The sequence below is a fragment of the Elephantulus edwardii genome, unplaced genomic scaffold (genome assembly GCF_000299155.1).
Source record: "Elephantulus edwardii isolate Elephantulus edwardi_28Jun2011 unplaced genomic scaffold, EleEdw1.0 scaffold00302, whole genome shotgun sequence".
Lineage (NCBI taxonomy): Eukaryota > Metazoa > Chordata > Mammalia > Macroscelidea > Macroscelididae > Elephantulus > Elephantulus edwardii.
In genome coordinates, this window is record NW_006400052.1 from 1365558 (window position 1) to 1385962 (window position 20405).

Consider the following 20405-nt stretch of genomic DNA (forward strand, 5'->3'; position numbering starts at 1 on the left):
TTAAGAAGCTAGATAAAGACTCTGGCTCTTGGACTAGTCAAGCAGCCTATGAACCTTGCTCCTGTGTTCACTAGTGATATGCTCTTAGTCAACTGATGTCATTCCTTGGCCTCTGTCTATTCTTCTATTAAATGGACATGATAATGCCATTTTTTGGCCTCTGTATACTCCTCTATAAAATGGGCAGAATCATTGCACCTACCCCATAGGGTTACTGTGAGAAGAACTGGAGTGAATTCTTGCCTGCAGAGCACTTTAGCACACCTCATGGCACACAAGTTGATAAAGTGGGAAGCCACTCAGCACAAACAGTGACCAGGAGGAACAGCGAGAGAGATAGCATCAAACAAGTTTCCCCTCTAAGCCGTTGGTTCCTTCGTCTACACCAAGAAAGGGGATGGGCTGTCTATGGGATTGATTCCAACTTTTGGAACTCTATTCCAGAAGGAAAGGGGGAAACTTTGGTAATCTTTAGAAAAAAACAAAGGATATGGAAGGAGGTGAGACTGAAGAGAGGGGAAAAAATTCCAATAGAAGTATCCACCATGAAGAGAGAAGGATACTAGCTTGTAGCAGGTCGCTCAGTGGCAGAAGAGTTGGAGGGAGTCAGGGACTATTCTCTGTAGAGTCGGGGGCTCGTGGAATCCCTGCCCCCTCAGCGGGACAGGAAGCTGATCTTGTATATGGGTGGCAGTTTGCCCACACCACTCTCCCGAGGTGTGAGGTCGATGTCCTTGGGGGCCACAGGGTTGGCCACAGAGAAGTTCTGGAGGATCGTGGTGAAGAAGAGAAACAACTCAGTCCGGGCAATGCCTTCACCAAGACAAATGCGCTTCCCTGTGGGTACAGAGGAGGAAGAGATCACTAATGGAAGGACTGAGTGGATCACATTTTTGGGAAAACTTTTGTCTTATCACATCCCAAAGTCCAGATATCTGTACCTATTTTCAGATATATTTATATTTATACTTATATTTCTATATTTTTCTATTTCTATATTTATATGTATTTATATTTATGTATATATATATATATATATATGGAGAGAGAGAGAGAGAGGCTTGATCTTTAACTTATTCAAGATGGACTTTGAGGATTTCTGAACCCTTTGAAGTTGAAGTAAATCCTTGAGTGGGTATATAACATTTTTCAAGGAGAGAGTTAGCTTTAAAAAGATAGCTTTTAATATTCTTCTAAAGAGGTGAGTGGTCTCAGAAAGTGTCAGAACCCACCTGTGTGTGTGTGTGTGTGAGAGAGAGAGAGAGAGAGAGAGACCTCCACATATGTAGATGTGTGTGTGTGCTTCTGACTTGTTATCTTTCATGATCTTCATCTCTAATCTGAAAATAATAGTACCTACCTCATCAGTCTGTCTTATCAGATTAAAGGAGCGAATACTTGTAAAATTTCTTAAAATATCTAGCACATATTGATACTACAGAGGTAGCTTTGGGTTTATGTGTGTGTATGGGTAGGTGTGGGGTAACATTCATAGTGTGTCTTGCTTTTGTCTAGCATTGCCTGTACGTCTACCTTTATCTCCTTCATTTCATGGGTTTTAAGATTTTTTTAAAAAAACAAACAAACTGAAATTTGGGGGTCGATAGGGATGAAGAAATCAACCATGACTTCCCTTGGACTGAGGGAGGGATAAGAAACCCCCTAATAATAATAGATCATAAAGGAAGCTGTGGTGGCCTAGTGGTAAGAATCTGCACCCAATCCTGAAGTCAAATGGTTCAAATCTGCAAGCCGCTTCATGGGAGGAAAATAAGCAATCTCCACCTAGGTGATTACTCCTCCGAAAACCCTCTGGAGGGTTGGTTCCAACTTTATGGCACACAAAACAACAACAACAACAGGTCATGGACTTGGAGAGAAATGAGAACTAAAGGAGTCATAGAAGAGGCAGACAGTGCTTCTCTCTCAGCATGCAACCTGACCACTTTAGAAAGCTGCTATCTAAGGTCACTAGGAGTCGCAGTGGAAGCAACAATACATAACAACAATAACAACATCAAGGAGGGGATTTCAGACAGTTCCGAGGCCTTTCACATAGTACCTTGTGCCTGCATGATATCGAGGAAGGACCACGTCATTTTGTTGGATCCTTAGAAGACTGAAGAGCCCAGGAAGATGACTCGGGAAAAGTCTTGGGCTGGTTCTTCTATAACAGGTTCTGCGACCCAGTTCTTCCCAGATCACTGCCTGCTGCCTTCCTCTCACAGCACCTTTCCCATTCCTGAAACTGTCCTGCCTCTCAGGTTCTTTCACTTCCTGGAAGTCTGACTCTCACTGTCTTTTCCGACAAGTCGGTGCTATTAGGCACAATTTCTATTGCTCATCTCTAGTTCTGATTCTTTCTCTATCTTGTGTCGTCCCTTGCTTCCGATTCATTCTCTTACTCACTCAGTCATACCTCACTCTGAAAGAACCTTTTCTTTTGTTCAATCTGTTTCTCTTTCTACTATGTTGCTTTCTCACCCCTCCACCCCATCTCTTATTCCATTTATGCTTTCTTCTACTCCTTTCACCTTTCCCTTCTCCCTCTTCCTCTCTCTCTCCATCCTTTTTATGCTCCTCTAGGTGTTTTGTCTCATAGTCATTATCTCCATCCTCATGTCTCATATTCAATGTCTCTATTCTGATGTCTCATAGTCAATGTCTCTATCTTCATGTCTTTCTGCCACTCACCTTGCCTTTGTCTATCTCTCTAACTGTGTTTTTTATTTGCTCCTCATTTTCCTTCTTGCTCTACCCCAAAACTGTCTTTCTCTTTATTTCTTCACATCTCTTTCTCTAAATTGCAGATGGAGACCTTGCTCCTCATCCCACTGTCCCATATGTTGTCCAGCCTTCATTTACAATGACATGACAGATAAGGCCCTATGCTCTTTGCCTGGAAATTCTTTCAGTGATTGACTAATAGTCACCCATGAGGTGTTGGTTTAGAAGTCAATTCCTTAAATAAGATTATTCTTATGGGATCCCAAGATTAAGAAGCAATTTCTGCTTTTAGTTCCTAAAGTTCTCAGATGGACATTGAATTTCCTGTAATGAGGGTTGTGTCTCTATATGTGATCTATTGTTGATAGAAAGAGAACTGATGCTTTTGAGCTGTGGTGCTGGAGAAGAGTGTTGAATATATCATGGACTGCTAGGAGAACAAACAGGTTTGTCCTCGAGAGGGTGAAGCTGGAAGGCTCTTTGGAGTCAAGGATTCTGAAGCTTCGTCTGACATACTTTGGGCATGTTGCAAGGAGGGACTGGTCCTTGGAGAGGGACATCATGTTTGGCAGAGTGGAGAGGCGGTGAAGGACAGAAGACCTTCGATGAGATGGATTGATTGATTCTGTGACTGGAGCGGTGGGAATAAGTGCGTTTGAGATGGCTAGGTTGGTACAGGATAGAAGAGAGTCGCAAGCGACTTGATGGCACATAATAACAACAACAAATAGAGCATTGGGTTTGGAATAATGTTATCTTTTTAAAGCAAAACAATGCGCTGAGTTTCAAATATAAGCAAACAAAAAGTTGCCATTCAATCAATTTCAATGAATGTGAGTCAGAATGAAGCCATGAGTCAGATTAAAACAGGGTTTTCAGTGCGAGAGTTTTTGAGGAGCAAATTTTCAGACCTTTCTTCTAAGGTGTCTTTGGGTGGACTTGATTCACCATCCTTTCGGTTAACAGCCTAGTCAGTCATAATCATTATTATACATTCAAGTAGGCTGCCATACTTCTTGATGTCCTCCTTAACGAAACTTGTCTGTATGACACAATCCCATAACTCAAGCTCCCTCTAAAGCTGCAGTGAAAATGAAATGAGAGAACACTCATAAAACAACTGGCATCAGGACTATCATTGTTCAAAGGCATGAAACCTACATTTTGGTGTATGGGGAAGCAGCATGGGTCCAGCTTACCTACAGAAAAGGGCATAAAAGCTTCATTCTTCTTCAGTCCCCCTTTGGCATCCAGAAAGTGATCAGGGTGGAACTCATCTGGCTTTTCAAAGTAACGTGGGTCATGAAGGGCAGAGCTCAAGATGGGGTATATTTCAGTGCCCTGAGGAAGGGTACAAAAAACAGAAAAATAGTTCACCACCTCCCTTCTTCCACCAAAGAAAAATAATTAAGAAAGGAACCCTAGTCATAAAGGAGATCAAGTTTGGGAATAAAGAGAGTCCACATTGAAGAAATGCAGCATCTCAGCAGGCCTCACCTTGGGAAGGATGTACCCTCGGAAGTGAGTGTCTTTGGTGACCACGTGGGGCACTCCAAGGGGGATGAGGTCTCCATATCTCTGGATCTCATGGATGACTGCATCAGTGTATGGCATTTTGGCTCGGTCATCAAGAGCTGGAGGGCGATGTGGTCCAATCACCTGATCAATCTCCTTTTGGACTCTCTCTGCACACGACAATGGACCAATGCAGTATTATGCTAAGTGAACTTAGCCTCACGAAGACAAATATAAGACCATTATTGTAAAATGAGTATGAGGATCCAAGGAGGGGGAGAAGGGAGCAGAAGAGTGAGGATGGGCAGGAGGAGGTGGTGCTTAATTGTAGGGTCACACAATTTGATGGATGGGGGAATAAAGGAAAGGGGAAAGATGTGGTGTGAAAAACAAAGTATACAAGTAAACAAGTATAAAAGGGAAAAAAGAAAGGATGAAGGGTGGGGGGCAACCAATGAATCTCTTATTCACTTCACCGAAGCAGACATTTCAAAGAGGCATTTCAGTGGGGACACTGCTTTCTATGAATGAATATTTGTTGTTGTTATGTGCTGTCATGTCACTTGCGATTCATCGTGACCCTATGTATGAGAGCCCTAAACCCTGCTCTATCTTATGTCAATCTCACTGTCTCTGACACACCTACTCCCATTGACCCCAATCACTGAATCAATCCATCTCATTGAATGTCTTCCTCTCTTGTGCTGTCCCTCCACTCTCACAAATATGATGTCCCTCTCCAAGGACCAGTCCCTCCTTGCAACATGCCCAAAATATGCCAGACAAAGCTTCATAATCCTTGACTCCAAGGAGCAGCCCATTTTCACCCTCTCCAGGACAAACCTGTTTGTTCTCCTGGCAGTCCATGGTATATTCAACACTCTTCTCCAACACCACAGCTCAAAAGCATTGATTTTCTTTCTATCATCCCTAGTCACTGTTCAGCTCTCTGACTCATAGCACACCATTGTGAAGACAATGGCCTGGATCAGGTGCACCTTAGTCTCCAGCCTGACATCGTTGCTCTTCAGTACTCTGGAGAGGTCCCTGACAGCTGACTTTTGCAATGCAATTTGTTTCTTGATTTCCTGGCTGCTGGTACCAAGAGTGTTGATTGTGGAGCCAAGCAAACTAAAACTGTTAACTATCTCAATCTCTTCACCATCCATAATATTGCTGCCAATTCACCCAGTGGTGAGAATCTTTGTTTTCTTGAAGTTGAGTTTCAATCCATACTGAAAGCTGTAGTTCTTGACCTTCTGCAGCAAGCACTTCAGATCCTCCTCAGTTTCAGCGAACAGGGTTGCGTTATCTGCATAATGCAGGTTGTTGATGAATCTTCCTCTAATCTCAATGCCACACTCCTCCTCATACAGCCCATCGTCCCAGATGATCTGTTCTGCATACAGATTGAAAAGGTATGGAGATAGAATCCCTGGAGGACACCCTTCCCAATTTTGACTATGCAGTGTCTTCTTTCTCTGTTCTGACCACTGCCTCTTGGTTCAAGTATAGGTTTCGCATAAGCACAATCAAATGTTCTGGGATTTTCCCATTCTTCTCAGAGTCAGCCACAGTTTGTTTTGATCCACACAATCAAAAGCCTTTGCATAGTCAATGAAGCACAGATAGACATTCCTCGGGTACTCTCTGCTTTCTGTCAAGATCCATTTGATACTAGCTGTAATATCCTTAGTACCACAGCTCCTTTCAAACCCAGCCTGGACATCTGGTACTTCTCTGTTGACGTGTTGCTACAGTCATTTTTGTATAATCTTTAGCAGACTCTTGCATGAGATACTAGTGATGTTGTTCAATAATTTCCACAATCTATCCGAATGACTAGGGAAGACAGAAGGAGAATTGATGCCTTTGAGCTGTGGTGCTGGAGAAGAGTACTGAATGTACCATGGACTGCCAAGAAAACAAACAGATTCATCCTGGAGAGGATTAAACCAAGCAACTCCTTGGAGGCAAGGATTCTGGGGCTTTGTCTGACATACTTTTGGCATGTTACAAGGAGGGACAGGTCCTTGGAGAGGGACATCATGCTTGGGAGGGTGGAGGGATGGCACAAGAGGGGAAGACCCTCTATGAGATGGATTGAGTCAGTGACTGGGATAATCGGGATGGTTGTGTCAGAGGCAGTGTGATTGGCAAAGGATAGAGCAGGGTTTAGGGCTGTTGTACATAGGGTCGCTATGAGTAGCAAATGACTCGACGGCACATAACAACAAACAACAACAATGTCTGAATGAATAGGCCTTGAAAAAATCTACAGTAAAAGAGGCTATCTCTGACACTCCTCAGGAAAACTGTCTGGAGAGGGAATAGAGGAAGGAGGCGACATGAAATCTTACACTATTTAAATGTTATATTCTCCCACAGAAACAAATATATATATGCACACAGTGTCTTCAAAGCAAGCCTTAATTGTCATTTCCCCCTTGTGGATAAATATCCTCATAGATACTAAGTTATCTGTAGAAGAGGTTTTATCAAAATTCTCCCTCTAAGATTAGTACTGAAAAACCAACTATTTGTACTAAGTGCTTTAGATGTGAGACACTGTTAGGTTCTTAGCAATATAAAGTGCAATAGATCAATAAATTAATTCATGAACTGCTAAATGTGGCTGATGAGTGATCATCAATTAATTAATTAATGATTGGAATGGTTAATTGGGGAACATAACAATTAGATTGTATTCATGTTTCAATGAATGGGTGAATTATTTAATCTTTGCTTAATAAATGACCCATATGGGACAGGCTGCACGCGGCAGAGGCGCAGAGGACGCGAGGCGGCGGCCGGCCGGGGACATGGACCGCGGCAAGCAAGACCCCGTACCAGAGGAAGCAGAAGATGCTGCCGCCACCATCAGTGCCACAGAGGCTCTGTCAGAGGAGGAGCAAGAGGAGCTAAGACGAGAACTTGCAAAGGTGGAAGAGGAGATCCAGACTCTGTCTCAAGTACTAGCAGCAAAAGAGAAACATCTAGCAGAGATCAAGCGGAAACTTGGCATCAGTTCACTACAGGAGATAAAGCAGAACATTGCCAAAGGGTGGCAAGATGTGACGGCAACATCTGCGTGCAAGAAGACATCTGAAACCTTGTCTTCAGGCTGGACAGAAGGCTTCGGCTGCTTTTTCATCTGTCGGATCCGTCATCACTAAAAAGCTGGAAGATGTAAAAAATTCCCCAACTTTCAAATAATTTGAAGAAAAGGTTGAGAACTTAAAGTCTAAAGTAGGGGGAACCAAGCCTGCTGGCGGCGATTTTGGCAAAGTCTTGAACTCCACTGCAAACGCGAGCGCCAGCACCACGGAGGCCCTGGTGGAGCAGACGTCAGAGAACCCGTGACTCTGCCCACACGGCGCCACCACTGCCGGATGCTGCAAGGGACACCCATGCACATCTCCTCAGCGGCCATTGCCATGTGTTTCTACCAGATGTGCTCTTCCGTAGCTTTAGATAACCCCTTTGGCCAACCAGCTTGTGGGTTTAAAAAAAAAATCTTCACTTATATTCTTGGAAAACACCCTTTAATGTGCATTTAAAGCCCTTTATTAAAACATCATTATTAAAAAAAAATGACCCATAGGCAAATAAAATAATGAGCCTAATAAATTAATGAATCCAATAAATAGATGGATTGCTGCACTAATGGAGGACAATCAATTAATAATTTATTGGGGAAATGTTTATATAAAAGAAAAATTTGCATGTGTGGGTTGAGGAATAGATTAACCAAATTAGAGATTGCATGACCAGATAGACAGTGGTTTATTAAGTGGGTGGGTGAAATAAAGACTAGATGGGCGAAGGATGAACTGGAAGAATGACAGAAGGGTGAATTAAGTAATGACAGAGATTTCATAGCTGGGTTAGTGGCTCAACCCCTGAGTGGCTGAAGATTAGATCAGGGAGAGAACAGACCAGATTATTACCTGGGGTTTACCTGGGGCCCCTGAGGTTAGAAGGCAGCACTGCCTCTTATTCTTTCATGATTCCATTTGTGCTGCCTCAAGAAAGGTCTGAAGATCCCCCTCAGATAGTTTGTCCCGTTCCACCCACCTGCGATCTGAGGGTATTTGAGCAGAAGCAGGAATCCATAACGGAGAGTGGTGCTAGTGGTCTCAGTGCCAGCAAAGAAGAGAGACAGTGTGGTCATGATGAGGTTCTTGTGGTGGAACTCGGTGTTCGTGTTGGACTTTTCCTGCGTGGGAAGCACACGTCACAGGCATTAGTGCCTCTCTCTGTCTTACTTCATTTCTACCTTCCCACTTTTTTTGAAAATTGGTCTTTTTCTCCCAATCTCTCTCTCCCTCTCTCTCTTTTCCATCTCAGTTTCTCTTCCTCTCTTCTTCCTTTCATTCCCATCTCCTTTCCCTCCCACATAGCCTCTCCTTCCTTTCCTCCAAAACTTATTTTCTAGGCCCCTTCTCACCATTCTCTCTCTTTTCCTTTCCCCTTCCTTCTCGTCCCCCACCTTCCACTCCTCCCCTTCCCTTTCGGGACCCCACTTTGTCCATGCGGAGCAGGTAGGTATCAATGAAGTCCCTTGGGGAACTGGGATCCAGGGTTTGGCGATGCTTCTCCACATTTTTATCAATGAAGACGTTGACTTCCTCCAGCTTGTTGTGGACTTGCCGGTGAACACCTGGAAAGTACTTCAGGAAGCCTGAGAAGAGCTCGAACACCTAAGAGAAAGAAGTGGCTGTTATGTGAGGTCCACACAGGGCAAAGTTACAGGTTAAGGGGAGAGGGAGGGTTCTCCTGGGTCTTAGTACCTCCAGAAGAACTCACTCATCATCTTTCTCTACACAAAGAGAAAAGGAAGATCGATCTCCATATCATAAAGTCTTTCTCTTTTGACATCATCTCTTTGCATCAGAGATCTATCTCTTTGTCTTTCTACAGCTGTTCCAATAGCTCTATTCTCTCTCTCCCTTCCAACATTACCTATTGAATGAGTGGCTGATGAAATCCATTGATATGAGTCCCTCACTCTCCTGTTCTTTGTCTCCATTAATCTATTATCCTCACATAGAGGTTCCCCCCCTTCTTTTCATTTTCCTACCTCATCCTTCTGTCTTTTTGTTCACCTCCCTTGCCTGCCTTTTCATCTCTTTTTCTTTGAGTCTTGATTCTGTCTCTCCCTAGAATACATTCTGTGTCTCTGCCTGTTTAACTGTTTTTCTCATATTTCTCCCTGCCTGGTCCCACCTCTCTACTCTTTTTACATCATGCACAAAATGAGCCTATTGACAACTTGGAATCCTATTTTGATACATATTTCTACTGTTTTGCTTGCTAATTAATTTAATCACCTGACAGTGTCCCAAAAGTAAAAACAAATAAATAAGTTGCAAAACTCATCCTGAGTGTCTCCTTTTAGAGATACTCATTCTTAGCTGTTTGGTGGATCTTCTTCCAAACATCTCTCCCCCTGTATGTTCTCAGTGGGAGGAACACAATGAAATCACCTGTTGGGGTTGTATCAGGTAGGAATCCAGCCAAGGGACCCCACACCAGATTTGCTGGAACAAAGCTTCCTGTATGAGGTCCTGAGAACCTATATTTGTGACAGTCTCGTCTGTAAGCCTTATACACTCCAGGTTAAGCTCGGTAGCATTGCATACTATGTAGGTTAAATTTTTTAAAGTGTTGTGAAAAAATACTACATTTTCCAGTTCGATGTTTGTCACACAGTTCAATTACTAAAACTAACTGCCTCAATTGTGTGCTCCCATCACCAATATCAATCACCTTATCTCCTATCCTCATACACAAGAAAGTGCTAAACACATTTCTTTTTTAAAATTCACAATGGATGCAGTGCTAAGTTAGTCAATAAAGATACGTTTTGTTTTAAATGAATAACATTAAACTATAATCTGGGCAGGAGGTATTTTTAAAAGCAACCACAATGGAAAGAGGAAGAAAGAAAAATAGCAAACAGAGGGACTTTCTTATTTTTATGCATCTTTAGGATTCTTCAGGTGAGGGAGGAACTTTGCCAGCTGCGTAGGAGAAGATTCAAAGCAAAAGAACACTCAGAAAAGGAGAGATGCTGAAAGTCTGTGTTAAGTCTGAACGAAGGGGACCAAAGGAAAGAATGAAGAATTCAGAATTCACATGCTGACAGCCTTGTCTGCCGCTAATAAGAAGAGCAAACAGCCTTGCCTGCCTGGCTGAGCTAGTAGGTGGATAGTAAATCAAAGTGTAATGTTCCTCCTTAAAGACTCTGTTATAAAAACCCTCCCCAATAAGTTCACAGTGTGACCTCCCCATTCTGGAGATGCAGAATGGGGAACTCCTGGAGAAACTCCCTTGTACCCCCACCTTTAATAAAGCTGTGTTAAGCTGTCTCTCATTCTCTCTGATTTCTTCCTTAAGTCCACTAACTTAACAGTCTGCCCTTTTGTTTCCCTGTGTTCGTTCTCTCTCTCTCTCTCTTCCTTCCCCCCGCCCCCATTCTTCTCAACCTTATCTTTCATGATCGCTTTAACTTTGTTCACTTTGCCTTACTTTCTCTCTGAATTTTCTCTTGGCCAAGCCCGCGTTCTATCTTTAGTCTCTCTCTGACATTTTGGAGAACAGAGTGTTACAAACAGTTCTTGTGCTCAGCTATGTTAACTGATAGTGTGATGCCTCAAGTCCATCCAATGGTGACTCAGAAGAAATGGACGTCCTTCTGGAAAATCAGGTACTGAAAATTCCATGGAGCATGGTTGTGCCCTAACATGCAAGGTTGTTCTTAATTACTTGACTAAATATTTTGAGAGTTCTACATTGGCTCATATGTTTAATGAGATTGCCTGTGAACCAAAACCTTGGACGTTAAAGCCCACACAGAAATTCCCAGGGGGTGGGAGGGGCGGAAATCTTGGTATTCACTGAAAACTCCATGGAGTACTGGTCTCCTCTGCTGTATTAGACTCTGGTAAGTTGGGTTTAACTCCATGACAACAGATTTTTTTCCTCATTGATTCTACTTCTCTCCATTGCAATTTCCTTCATCACACCCCTGCTTTTCCTTAGTCATACCCTGTTTTACAGCCTCTCCCCTCCCTCTATGGCCCCAACTCTCTATCTCTTTATCATCTCAGCCCTTCTCCAAGCCCTTCATTGCATTTCTGGGCACCAAAAAGCAGCTCATTTCTTTTCTTGCTCTAGACATTCGCTCTGTTTTCACCCTTCCTCTTTGCTGTCTGACCTGGCTGGGGAAGGAGCTTATCAGTGCGAAGGATTGGTAGAAAAGATCCAGCAGCCTCAGGAACTCAGGATCATTGTAGGCAAAGCGTTCTCCAAAGACAATGGAGCAGATGATGTTGGCAGTGATGGCATGGAAGTAGAAAGTAGGATCCACTAGAGCTCCTAGGAGGAGAATAGGGCAGGTCAGAGGACAGGAATTCAAGACTCAAGGGTGGGCATTTGCCTGTTGCCCCATCTCTGTGAACAGTCCTCCACTGTTGAAGAAGGCTAACAATGACAGCATCTACCATTTACTACTAGCTTTTTCTATGCACTAAGCTCTATTCTAGGCACTTCATCTATTCAATTCAATTCAATTCAAGTAAACTCATTTCCTTTGGAACCAACTCATAGATGATGCTCCAGTGTGTTTCCAAGAGGCTGTAAATCATACAGGAGGTTATTGCCCCACTTTCTCCTGTGGAGCTGCTGGTGGTCTCTTGGGTTAACAAAACAACTCCCTACAGACTTTTTCAACAGAGTTCCTTTCATCTACTACTTGATTTAATTCTCACCACAACCCTGTGGTAAGGTCTCAGTTCTATCAATTCTATTATTCTGCTTTTTATACACGGATAGGCAGAAAAGTAATTTGAGAAACTATTTCACAATTATCAATTGTTGCTGCCAGAATTTGCACCTAGACAGCCTGGCAACAGAATCCTTGCTTTTGGTCTTTACCCTGAATCTCTCTTTAGAGAACTCGGCTTTGTGAATCTGTCCCCAACCCTGAACAAGCCAAGTCCTAGCAACAGTGGGAAATACAAGGTAGATATTCTAGCAACTGTTTGTGGAAATAAAAACCTCCTGATCTCTCTGTCCTAGCTACATTCATCTCCTCTTTCCACCTTTAGGGTACACTGGTCTTCACTAATCTGTTGATGTCTTTATTAGGCAGGTTCTGCATGGTCCTTGTTGAAGGGGAATGGGGCTGGGCTGGGAGTCCAAGAACTTCCAATGGGTGCAGCCTCAGTCTCTCTGCATCTCACATCATTCCTCTCTGTAGACTTTTCCCTGAGCCTTTTAAAAAAAAATTATTATTAATTTTAATGAAAGTTTATAGAGACTGAGGATTTCCATTCATTCATTGTTGCACTTTTCTCCCTGCCCACCCCTCCCTCCTTCCAATTCTCTCTTCTCTTTGAAAGAAAAGGGAAAATTCTTTCATTGTTATACAATCTCTCCCCCCAAGTCCACTCCACTATGCAGCCTTCATTCTGGACTCCTGTCATGACAATAATACCTAATCACATATCCCTTTTAAACAGTTTTCTCCCTCATCTGTTTCAATGCAGTATACATTATTTATGCCATCTTTCTCCCTGAGCCTTTTTTTGTCTGTCCATATAATATTTTTCTATTGTAGAAACAAAACATTTGCCACTTCAAGATTCTTTACCCCCACTTTCAATTTCATTTCAAAATAATGTATTGGTTTATTGTAATCTTCCAGTGGTAACTATGTTGTTTAAAATCTCGTTCTAAACTCATGGACTTCAACATATCTCAACACTAAGAAGGGATCCTCGGTGAAGCAGTAGTTAAGAACTTGACTGTTGTCCCAAAAATCAGCGGTTTAAGCCCATGGGCCAGCCATAGTGCAGGAGAATAATGTGACCATCTACTCTGGTAAAGACTACATCTTTTGCACATTCACATAATGAAGTATTATGCAAAACGGAAAAATGGTTAAAAGACTTGTTAAATATTCAGTATACATTCTTCACGCATACAGTTTGGTAATTTAGCTTGCATTCATGATAGTCAACCATCTCACATGTCTGTTACCACATTTTCCCACTTTGCTTAATAGAAGTTCAGCATCTAGAAGTTCAGAACTCCAAGCTTTGAGTTCTCCTTTCTCCCTCCCTTTTACCCGCCCGGGGTGATCACTGATAAACTTTGGCCTCTATGCACTTGTCTATTCTAGATATTTCATATAAGTGGGATTGTATAAGCATTGTCCAATGATGTTATTTCTGTTAGGATGACTATGATCTATATAAATTTAGGGTTGGGGGAGGGAGGGGGGAAAAGTGTTGGTGAGGATGTGAAGAAATGCGGCCACTCATCTAGTTGCTGGTAGGATAGTTACAGCTGCTATGGAAAGCCGTTTAGCAGATCCTCAAAACTATTTTTTTTCAGAATTATTTTTTACTATTCCTCAAAAAATTAAATATACATCTAATATGTGCTCTAATTTTCTGTTTCAATCTCTTTGTCTCCCTTTTTCTGAGCATCTTTAACCATTTATTTATCTCTCTCTATTTCTTACTCTTCCATCTTTACTGTTTCCATACATGTCTTTTCATCTCCATCTCTCTGCCTCTAATTCTCTATTTCCACCTGTCTCTACATCTTCTATCTATTTCTACACTAATACTTTACAAACTCTGGAGAGATTTCATTGAGGAAAATGGCAAAGACCTGAAATAAATGATATAGAGATGTTCACCTATACAGATCAAAAAGTACTGTCATTGTTGCTAATTGCCATCAAGTTGACTACAGCTCAGCAACTTTATGAACAGTGAATTTGAACCCTGCCCTATCTGTGCCGTCATCATCTCTGAAATACTTGAGCCTGTTGTTACAGAAACCATGTCAGTCCATCTCCTTGGAGGTCTTCCTCTGAGATGCTGACCTTCCACCATTCCAAGCACAGTGCCTTTTTCCAAGAACCGGCCCCTCCCAACAACATGTCTAAAGTATGTGAGACAATGATCCTGAATGGCTTCTGATCATTGGCAGTTCACCAGTGGCTCAGCCAACTAGAGGAAAACAGTTGATTATTTCTAGTAAGTTTGTGGGTTGTCCTTCTCTCTTTGCTTTCTTTTATATAAATATAAAATTATACTATATCTTACCATATCATAGTATATGATACCTTGATGGTAAAAATTATTAAGATTGGCTTCAACTGAAAGGTTAGCAATTGGACTTACACAATCGTTACATGATAAAAAGACCTGATAATCTGCTACATCAAAATTATAGCCGAGAACAGCTTATGAGGCAGGTCTGCCCTTGTCATATGAGATTGCTATGAATCAAAATCAATTAAAAACACCAAGAAGCATATATTATAATGTAGTATTGCTTTTGTTGTTGTTGCTGTTGTTCTTATGTGCCGTCGAGTTATCTGCCACCCATAGTGACCCTACGTACAGCAGCTCTGAACCCTGCCTTGTCCTGAGCCAGTCTCACTAATTCTGACACACCTACCCCCACCGCCCTAGTTACTATATCAATCCATCTCATCTGGGGTTTTCCTCTCCTGTGCTGTCCCTGCCCCTTCTGAGCATGATGTCCTTCCCCAAGGACCAGTCTCTCCTGGCCAAGTGACCAAAGTATGTGAGACAGAGCTTCAAATCCTAGCCTCCAAGGAGAAATTTGGTTTCACTCTCTCCAAGACAGACCTATTTGTTTTCTTGGCAGTCCATGTTATGTTCAAGACTCTTCTTCAGCACCACAACTCAAAGGCAAACTCAAATTCTTCTTCAGTCATCCTTAATCATTGTCCTGCTCTCTGATGCATAGCGAGTAATTGTGAAGATCATGGCCTTGATTAGGTGCACCTTAGTCTCTAGACTGACACTGTTGTTTTTCAGCACTCTGGAGAGGTCCCTGACAGCAGATTTTCCCAATGCAATTCATCTTCTGATTTCCTGAATGCTCGTACTAAACATGTTAATTGCAGAGCCAAGAAAGCTGTAGTTGTTTACAACCTCAATCACTTCTCCATCTGTCATGGTGCTGCCAATTGGCCGAGTGGTGAGAATCTTTTGTCTTCTTGATGTTGAGCTTCAATCCATATTGAAGACTACAGTCCTTGGCATTCTGCAGCAAGCACTTCAGGTCCTCAGTTTCAGCAAGCAGGGTTGTATCATGTGCATAATGAGTCTACCTCCAATCCTGATGCCACATTCTTCCTCATAAAGCCCTGCTTCCCCAATGATCTTTTCTGCATATAAAAGAGACCTATCCAGACCTTGAAAATAACTGCATTGCGACAGCAGTGTAAACAGAGACAATGAGTAACAAAACTTGTGGCAAGGACCTTTCCTCAGTACTGCCTCTGGCAAAAATCTTTCACTGAAGCTGGTTCTTGGGATCTGGACTTGCATCCTCCTAAACACGAGACAGGCAACAGTGTGAGAGACCAGCAGTGTGTGGTGTAAGACATCACAGAAGTGACTTGTGGACTAAGCTATAATATCAAGCGGTGGCTGGGGAAGGGAGGGCTGGGACAGGTAGGCGGGAGTGCAAGGAATGCCAGTGTGGCAGGGAAAGGGAAGAGACAAGACACATGCGCTTGGGTGCAGGGACGGTGAATGTATTGTTTTTTTCCAAAAGGGAAGTGTTTCATCTGCTTGACAAAATGCTTGTCTGTCAGATATTGTTCTAAAATTAAGAATCCAAAATAAGACAGACTAGGAAGAAGGATTGGCCATTCACTTCTGAAATATAACAGGCCTTCAAAAACCCTGTGTACAGTAAAGCACACTTAGAGTAGACTAACATATATGGCAACTGAGGTTGAGCCCTCAAATTTGGAAACACAAAGGAGGAGGAACAGTTATAAGAAGAAACTAATAATGTATAGTGTTATGTTAATCCATATGCTGTTTCCTTTAACTATATTATATATGTTGAACACTAGATCATGCACATCTTGGAGTTATTATTTGACCTCTTATAGATTCCACCTTTGTGTTTCTTGTTGACTCATTTCTGCCTGTACCCCTCAGCTCTCTGTCTCTCTGATAGTTTCTTGATCTCCATCCTCGTGTGTGTGTGTGTGTGTGTGTGTGTGGTCAAGTTGGATCTGACTAGTACAGGAGGAGATTGTCCCTCCTTCTCCAGCACAGCACCTGGTGGATTCGAATTGCATACCTCTGGGATTGCAGTGCAGCCGCTTGCCACTAGGCCACCAGAGCTCCCTTATCTCTGCCTCTTTTTATTTGCTCACATACACATCTCTGTCTTTCTATTGTTAAGCTCTCTCTGCTTCACTTTCTTTCCTAGCGTCTTTCTTTCAGCTACTCACCCTCAGCTTTCCGCAGCTCCTCCACCAAACACTGAGCCTCTTCCTGGATTCGCTCCTCCACACTCCGCTTGCCCATCCCAAAGTCCCTCATGGTAGCAAGAGAGAACCTGCGAAGGGCCTTCCATCGTTCCCCATTGGCAAAGACAACACCTGAGAGAGAATACAGGAGAGGCATGAGTTTCAAAGGAGGTTGGAAAGAGACACTTAGCACCTTATCTTCCCTTCCCAGATTCGTTCATCTCAGATCCCATCCTCCACCCTGCCCCTCAGTGCTTTTGAGGCTCTCACCGTATCCCTGGAAGGTTGACTCAACAACTGAAATTTTCCCCCGGCCAGAGAAGGTCTCAGCTTGGTCCACCAGGGCCTCTCGTATGGCCTCTGTCCCACACAGCATGACTACAGGCCTCGGTCCCAGGTACACAGTGAACACATCGCCATATTTGTCTCGGAGCTGCCAAACAAACCCAAACCCAGGGTTTCTAACTAGTCAGGTTACACCTCAAAGACCATAAGAAAAGTTGTCACGGAGTCAATTCTGATTCCCAATCACCCCACATGTATCAGAGTAGAACTGTTTTCTATCGGGTTTTCAGTAGCTGATTTCTCAGCAGTACATTGCCAGAGCTGGTTTCCATGGCTCCTCTAAGTGGAGTTAAAACTTCAGTCTTTTGCTTATTAAACAAAGTGTTGACCCTTTGCACCATCCAGGGATCCAGGTATCCCTAAACAAGACATATTAAGAAACCTTCAAAAAAAAAAAAAAGAAACCTTCAAGGGGAGCTCTGGTGGCCTAGTGGTAAGGAGCTGCAACTACAATCCCAGAGGCGCACAGTTCGAATCCACCAGATGCTCTGCCGGGGAAGGAGGGACAATCTCCTCCTGTACCAGTCAGATCTGATTTGACAGTACACTCACACAAAAGTAATAAAATAAAATTTTTTTAAAAAAAGAAAGAAACCTTCACTCTCATAGAGTTGAAATCAACTCAAAGTTGACCCTCCATGGTGTTTTCAGAGGCTATAAATGGCACTGGAGGAGATTGCCCAGCTTTCTTCTGAGGAGCAGCTGTGGAATTTGAACCACTTACCTTTGAGTTGCCAGTGCAACTCCTTACTCATTTATGTACATATAGCCATTGCACCATGATTCTCCTCCCTAAACTGTGCTGCTCAGTCCTCTGGGCCCACAAGACTTCCCCAGGAACCAGCAAGAATGAGTTACTCCATAGCCCAGCCAAGGTTTACTGTGATTGGTTGATATCAGAAGCAATACAGATTTTTCTACAAGTAATTCTGATATCTCTTCTCCCCAGGCCCTTGAATATGACCACATCTGCCCAGAAACCACAACTTATACAACAATAAAAAGACTTGAAGCATCTACTTTGTAGACAATTACGGAAAGTGGCAACACTCTGGTGGTAATCATGAACTTAAAAAAAAAGAGTCATTAGTACTACCTGCTGGGAACCTGAATGATTATATTTTCTAAAGCTGAACAGATACCAGACTCAATGATCCAGTGACTTCATTCCTAGATGTATAGATGTATATGATTTCATACCAATATGTACGGATGTATAGATGTAAAGGAAATGTGTGCATGTAATCATACACACATACACAAATGAACAAGCATAGTCACAGAAACCGCACTACTATAACTCTCAAAACCATATATATCAGTCCATAGTGATCTATTCACTCAGCAAAGAAAAAGAACAAACTATTACTAGAAACAACAACATGGATGAATCAAAAGTTGGTTTTCTGAAAAGGTAAATGAAATTCACAAAACTTTAGACTGACAAAAGAGAAGAGAGAGAAAACATAAAAAGACTAGAATCATAAGTGGATGTGGGAACACCACTGCTGGTCCTACACAAATACAAAGACTTACTAAGAGAAAACAAATTAGAAAAATGTAGATGAAATGAACAAACTCATGGAAACATACAAATTAGCTCAAGAGAAAATGGAAGGTCTTAATATGGAAGAAATGGAAACAATAATCAAAAGTACTGTATGTAAACCAGTAAAAAAATTAAACAAACAAACAAACAAAAAGTATTCCAAGAAAGAAAAGGCTAGGCTTCACTGAAGAAAATATATCAAATAAAAACTTAAAAGAATAGTAATTTTTTTAAAACTACACAAAGAGATGAGAAGCTAAAGATTCAGAGAAGTGGTTGTTGAAATGGAAAGGGACACAATACAAGGTTATTGAACTGACAGATGATGCTATAGTTCTCTCATGGGGTGGATTGGTTCAGAGATGTTAATGATGTTATTAATAAATAAATGCATTATTAAAATGAAATCATGTGAAGGAAGTGCTCATTGCTAGCTCAATGAAATCCTCTACACGATAGGCATTCACTCCCACCCTCCCTGAAGACCTTACCCTTCCTTTCTGCTCTCCCTTCCTCTTCCTTGTTGTCCTGACACTAATTGAAGGCTACATTTTGGTCTCTCATTCTCTTTTTTCTCTCTGCGAGGGAGCCAAGGAGGAGTGACTCTTCCTGACCATTTTCCTGCACCAACAACAATGTCTATACACTTTCAATCAAGCAATAAGATCTTCTGATGTTTCGACCACAATCCACCAGCCCTTAGCTCCATTAACCTGACCTAGACTAACTTTCACACATTCCACCCTGGAACCTTAAAGATACCCAATTATTTCTTGGGAATCCTTGAGTGATACACCAATGCTGAGGCACGGCTAGCCACCCTCCGATTCTGTCCATGTGGGGCTCACCCTGAGGAAGGATTTAAGTAGACCTTTTCTGTTCATCTGTAGAAGGTTCCCAAAGAGAGGAAGAGGCCGAGGACCTGGTGGGAGGCGCCCATAATCCTTTGGATGTCCTCTGGTCAAAAGAAGTAAGAGACCTGTGAAGAGAGCAAGAAGGAGAAGAACACTGAGCTCCATGGCTCTAGTTTGAGTGTCTTCCACCCACTGCAATCTCAAGCTGAGCCTTTTATCTGGCCTTGTCTTTCTACCCAGTTATGTAACGCCATCAAGTCCCGCCTCCCTTTACACCATTATCCGGGAGTGTCAATCTAGAAGAGGTGCTGGAAGATCCATACTTCCTGCTTGGACAGCCTGATGACCTCTCCTCCCACCTCCTTTGCTCCCTCCCTACGTTCTGGCAGGAGAGCTGTGACAGAAATACCAAGGTCCACATTAAAAAGTGCATGCACCTGTTTTGATTCCTGGATGGGTTAGCATGAAGCACTTGTGTTTTCCTTTGTGTATTTACCTCTGAATGCACGTTTCTAAGCTTATCTGCATCTGTGAGTGTGCTTTTATGATTTTCACATGTGAATGTTTATTGGTATTTATGCATATGTGAAAATGCTCTTGCATGTCTGTGGATTCATATCTATTTCTATGATTTTAGATGGAACCGTGTGCTTGCATTTGGATGGTGGTGGTAGTGTGGCTTCCGGAACATGACCATGAACCTGCTTGCATCTGCGCATATGCTTGTATGTGCCTCCATTCTATGGGAATGCCTATTTGTATTTCTGTGGTGGTGCATGGGCGTGTGCATGAATCTGCATGGGCTTGTATTGTCTGTGTGTGCCCCTGCGTGTGTATGCATGCACACACACACTTGCGTCTCCTGGATCCTGTTTTTGTATGACCTACATATGCTTGTGGTCTATCTTTCCATCTTCCCTCTGACAGCCACAGATAGAGTGATATGAGAAACCTAGGGAGGGGTGAGAGGACCTAGAGAGACAAAGAAAGGGAGAGGTCGGGTAGAGCAAGACTTGGTGGGCTATATGGGTTTCTCGGTGGGTTTGATCACGCAGGCCAGCATTGAACAATTCCCTTCCTACCTCTC

At 42.6% G+C, this 20405-nt stretch overlaps 1 protein-coding gene and 1 pseudogene across 1 annotated transcript; one reads left to right on the forward strand and one right to left on the reverse strand.

Moving 5' to 3' along the window:
- Nucleotides 1–655: 655 nt before the first annotated feature.
- Nucleotides 656–19483, reverse strand: LOC102863221 (cytochrome P450 2B11-like). The gene is made up of 9 exons (XM_006900911.1): nt 19313–19483; nt 16841–17003; nt 16553–16702; nt 11465–11625; nt 8769–8945; nt 8320–8461; nt 4225–4412; nt 3927–4068; nt 656–837 (listed from the first exon to the last, which is right to left on the reverse strand). Exons 1-9 carry the CDS (start codon nt 19481–19483, stop codon nt 656–658), a joined length of 1476 nt encoding a protein of 491 aa, XP_006900973.1.
- On the forward strand, nt 7038–7605 carry LOC102877239 (annotated as a pseudogene).
- Nucleotides 19484–20405: the final 922 nt, after the last annotated feature.